The 5,284-nt window shown below is 44.6% G+C and overlaps 1 protein-coding gene across 1 annotated transcript in view; it reads left to right on the top strand.

Moving 5' to 3' along the window:
- The window catches only part of LOC112072127 (galectin-4-like), a 33,358-nt gene that overhangs the window by 18,159 nt on the left and 9,915 nt on the right, over positions 1-5,284 (top strand). The window contains 1 exon segment of the mRNA XM_070439664.1: positions 3,836-4,001. Within this exon segment, the coding sequence (XP_070295765.1) occupies positions 3,836-4,001 (166 nt within the window).

The raw sequence follows: 5,284 nt of genomic DNA on the forward strand, positions 1-5,284 counted from the left end.
TATGAACAGCGATGTTAAGACCGTTTGCCTAATCCGACAGGGGGATACTTACATTTAGACAGCGATGTTAAGACGTTTCTGTCTTATCAAGACAGGGGGATACCTTACATTTCTAGACAGCGATGTTGACGTTTGTCTTATCAGACAGGGGACCTTTACATTTAGACAGCGATGTTAGACGTTTGCCTTACAGACAGGGGGATCCCTACACCTTTAGACCAGCGATGTTTAGACGTTGCCTTACCAGACAGGGGATCGTACATTTAGAGCAGCGATGGTTAGACGTTTGTCTTATCAGGCAGGGGGATCTTAACATTTAGACGGCGATGTTGAGTTTGCCTACCAAGCAGGGGATCCGTACATTTAGACAGCGATGTTAGACATTTGCCTGATTCCGGTGCTCACAAAATAAATAGACTACCTCACATTGGGGTTGAACACCAACTCTCTCTGACCCATAGGCTCACAGCTTGCTCCTTGGCCATTGCTGCCATACAACTCCAGAGGAAGCGCCGCAGCCTAGCTCGTATAGTAACATTATTGTTGTGTGTTTATGTTTAACACTCTAATCCCCCAAACCCTTATGAGCCCATACCTTTAACCACTCGTGGAAATCGGTAATTATAAACTCCTACGATTATAAAATACTATATGTATGTACCAGTCCACGTTTGTTGCCGCTCTCCTTCGAGGACTTCAACAGTTAGACAGTGATATCTTTGTGTCACATCCAGGGTGGATCCCCCAAGGTGACACCTGGTTTGAATGTAAGGAAGTCTGACTTTTCTAAAACCACGTCGATGCTGACGAGTTGGTCAGGATGCTGTCAGCAAGAGAGAACGTGAAACAGGGGCGATCAGTTCGGCGCTCATTTTGAGTAGATCAGGTACACATCATATCATGACTTCTCGATATGAGGCGTATGATGAGGTGACCCACGTGTGATCGAGACCCGCGTTCTTCACATATGAGACCAAACTTTAGTCAACGGCACCCACTTGGGGAGTCAGCTCGCAGATAGGAGAAAGAAGCATAACCGGTCATTACTGTCTAAATGTGGAGTGTAAAACAAAGACTATAATATGATAACCTGGGGTTAACAGGACAAACGATTACTGTCTGTGAGTGTCAGTTAGAGAGTATTTGATATATGTTTTTAGTTTCCGCACTAAGTAGGTTAAGGTTAGGGGCCCATGACCTGCAATAGTTAGACGGATTGAATGCACCGGTGATAGAAGGTTAAAAAGCTTAAACAGACACCTAGATTGAATACTATGAAGTATGGGAACAGAACGGCCTTCTCTTGGAGCTCTCGTCGTAGGGTACGACAGAATCTGAGCCTCCTGTCCATGTGGAGGCAGATAAGTGTGGTGATAAGCTATGGTCATTAGAAACGGAGAGCTGTCAGCTATGACGTGGCCGCGTCAGAATGTATCCAAATGGGAAGGAGAGTGTACTCGCTTGCATATTGTGTTTGTCGAGAAGCATAACCCCATGGCGGTGGCAGGACTAAGAGTGGTCAGTGACATTGGGTTGCCATCGCGCTCGTAGAGATGTTATCGTAGGAGACCCTACATGCGGTGCTCGGGTTAGATGAGCCGCAAGTCGTAACATCACTAAGCACCGCACACATACTCGTCGTCAGTCATCATAACTGTCTACTGGGAACTCCTCCTATACTCCGCTGCCCTGAATAAACCAAGAGATCCAGAAGACGCTATTAATCAGGCTGGTCTATAATGGAGCGGCATATACCCATCTAGTGTCATGGGTAGCAGGCAACAACCGTCCATAAGCACCTAGGCCTGCTCCTCCAAGAACCCACCTGTATAGGACATCACCCCCAGCTGCTTATACATGGCAGTGTGAAAGGGACTAAGAGACACGTATTCACATGAATAATCCTGTAAGTGTCTAAAATGCGTAAGGAATCCCTGCCTAGTGTCCTGAACGCCTCATATACAATCAAACCGCCTTCAGACATACAGAGTCTACGACGAAGTCCTATATGGATTGTAGATGCATACAATCCCTTGTACTGACTAATGAACTAATGTCGGTGTCGTATAGACGGTGCAGTTGCTGCGTGTGGCTCACAAAGAAGTGCTCCTAAATGATAACAAGAGACTTTATATCAATGGGAATACCCATTCTGTCTGGATTCAGGGCAGGATACGTCTAACACGCCTGTTCTAAAATGTTATTGGCTCGCATCCCCCAGCGCTGAATAAGATTGCTGATGTCTACTGACATTTAGGGTTAGAATGAAATATTAGAAGGTTATATTGGTATGTTCCGGTTGTTTATTTTAAGGCTTAGGGACTTATGTACGCGATGGGGTAGGTAGAAACAGAATGTTCACGTTATTTTAGGCGTTAGAAGAATAGCTCTAGTGGATTTGTTGGAGACATGGTGGGTATATATACTCAGATACTATTTTGGTACGCACCAAAGGATAGGAATGATTTTTATTACCACATTATAGTTGGATTCCTTTTGTGGTTGGATTCGTATAATCAACAATCTTTAAAGACAAATAACTCTGCTATATATTCGTAAAAAGTGGACAAACAAAAAGATAACACATTCGTAATATATGAATAATGGACATCTAACTTACACACTACGAAAATCAGCCGATATACAAAATTACGAAGGCAATTGACAACATGCTGTGCTTTCCATTGCATAGACTTGACCCAGGTGAATGGCCAGGTGAAAGCTTATGGTAACATGTAATAACTACTGTGTTCGGTGGCTTTGTGTGGTTGCGGGTTCAACATGAGAGTAAACTCTCGTCGATTGGCTTCTGCTACGTGTGAATTTCGCCGGTCAATGAATATTAACATCTGGTAGGTTGGGGTTTCTCTGTGTTTGGTGACCGGTCGAGACATTTGAAGATAACATACTCCCTGTGTTGGAGGGTTCTGTGTGGGTTGCGGTAACATCGAGGTGAGACGTCTAGTTGGTTGGGGCTTCCTGTGCATAGTCTTGCAGGGTCCTACATGAGCTTACCTCTGTTTGTTGGGTTGTTTCATCGAGGTGGCTGTTGCCGCGGTAACATGCAATTATAATCTTAGTTGGTGGGGTTGCTTGTGTTGCATTGGGTTTTATTCAGTTTATATTACCATCCTCTCTGCTTCTAGAGCGGTAGTTGGCTGTGTGGGTTGCATGTGGGCAAATCAGACCTATCACCCGCCTGGCTTGTTTGTAAGCAGTGGAATCTAGTGTTAGATTGCAGGATCCTCACCACTGGATACCAACGACTCGCGTAGTTAGAGGTATCTGAATTGTTGATCTGCTCACGGATGTTCTTATACGTGAAGGAGGGAACTCTTGGGTGTGGGGATAATGCGGGTGTATGCTGGCCTGGGGCTCATAGACATTTGTAGATATGGGACTCTAAGTGGAATTGGGTCAAGTTTCTGTGTTGTTTGTCCCTCTGAGGATCAAGGCTTACTGTATAAACATATAACTATGCTGCTGCAGGTCTGGGGTCTTGTCTCTGTTGCAGGGGTCGAATGAACTATACTCTAGTGGTTGGAGCGTCTAGTCAAGTGTGTTGACCGGGTCAAACATGAATAATAACTACTGTGTATAAATGGGGTATTCATAGTGAGTGTTGGAGGAGATCAACATAGAAATATAACTTCTGTGTTGGCGGTTCTGTGTGTTGCAGGGTCACAACATGAATCAGACTCTGTCGTTGGGTGTTCTGTAAAGTCTGCGTTTTGCGTGAATCAAACATGAATACTCTGCTGGTTGGGGTTGCTGTGTGTTCCGGGTCAACAGGGTCAACATGAATAACTCTGTGTTGGGGTTCTGTGTGTTGCAGGTTCTCTATTAACTTCAAAGTGGGCAGCTCAGGGGATATAGTGTTCCACCTGAACCCTCGTCTACAGGGGAAAGAGGTGGTGAGAAACAGTTTGATTGGTGGGAACTGGGACACGGAGGAGAGAGAGGTCAGCATCAACCCCTTCCTGGAGGGAGAGTACTTTGACGTGAGTAAACAAGGACACAGGTCCTGTGTCAAAAATATGACCCTATTCCCTATATAGTGCACTACTTTTGACTAGGGTCTATGGGGCAATGGAGGGAGTTAGGCAGCATTGGGGAAGTAGCCCATGTCTATGGACATACAGTACAAGTCAACAGTTTGGACAGACCTACTCGTTCAAGGGATTTTCTTTATTTTTTACTATTTTCTACATTGTAGAATAATAGTGAAGACATCAAAACTATTAAATAACACATATGGAATCATGTAGTAACCAAACAAAGTGTTAACACAAATCAAAATATATTTTAGACTTTAGATTCTTCAAAGTAGCCACCCTTTTACCTTGATGACAGCTTTGCACATTCTTGGCATTCTCTCAACCAGCTTCACTTGGAATGCTTTTCCAACAGTCTTGAAGGATTTTGCACATATGCTGAGCACTTGTTGGCTGCTTTTCCTTCACTCTGCGGTCCRACTCATCCCAAACCATCTCAATTKGGTTGAGGTYGGGTGATTGTGGAGGCCAGGTCATCTGATGCATCACTCTCCTTTTTGGTCAAATAGCCCTTACACAGCCTGGAGGTGTGTTGGGTCACTGTACTGTTGAAAAACAAATTATAGTCCCACTAAGCGCAAACCAGATGGGGTGGCGTATCACTGCAGAATGCTGTGGTAGCCATGCTGGTTAAGTGTGCCTTATGCCTTGAATTCTAAATAATCACAGCAGTGTACCACCAGCCAAAAGCACCCACCACCATCACACTCCTCCTCCATGCATCACGTGGGACCCACAAACATTCGGAGATCATCCGTTCACCGCTACTCTGTGTCCACAAAGAGACAGCGATGGAATCAAAAATTTCAAATTTGGACTCAGACAAAAGGAAGTTTTTTTCACCAGTCCTAACTGTCCATTCTCGTGTGTTCTAGCCGCAGGTATCTTCTTATTATTGGTGTCTTAGTCGATGGTTCCTTTCCAGCAATTCGAGCCATAGAAGGCCCTGAGTTCACGCAGTCTCCTCTGAACAGTTGATGTTCAGATGTGTCTGTGACTTGACACTCTGTGAGGATCATTTAATTCGTGGGCTGAAAGTTTCTGAGGCTGGTACTCTAATGAACCAGATCAAATGCAATTGTAATTTTTGTCACATAGTGCAGAATACAACGGTGCAGACCTGACCGTGGTAAATGGCTGTGTGAACACGAGTGTAGACCTTTACAGTAAATTGCTGAATAAACAGGTGTACCTCTACCGCTGAATAGCTTACTTACAACCCCTAACCA

Source organism: Salvelinus sp. IW2-2015, unplaced genomic scaffold (genome assembly GCF_002910315.2).
Source record: "Salvelinus sp. IW2-2015 unplaced genomic scaffold, ASM291031v2 Un_scaffold1828, whole genome shotgun sequence".
NCBI classification, from domain to species: Eukaryota; Metazoa; Chordata; class Actinopteri; order Salmoniformes; family Salmonidae; genus Salvelinus; species Salvelinus sp. IW2-2015.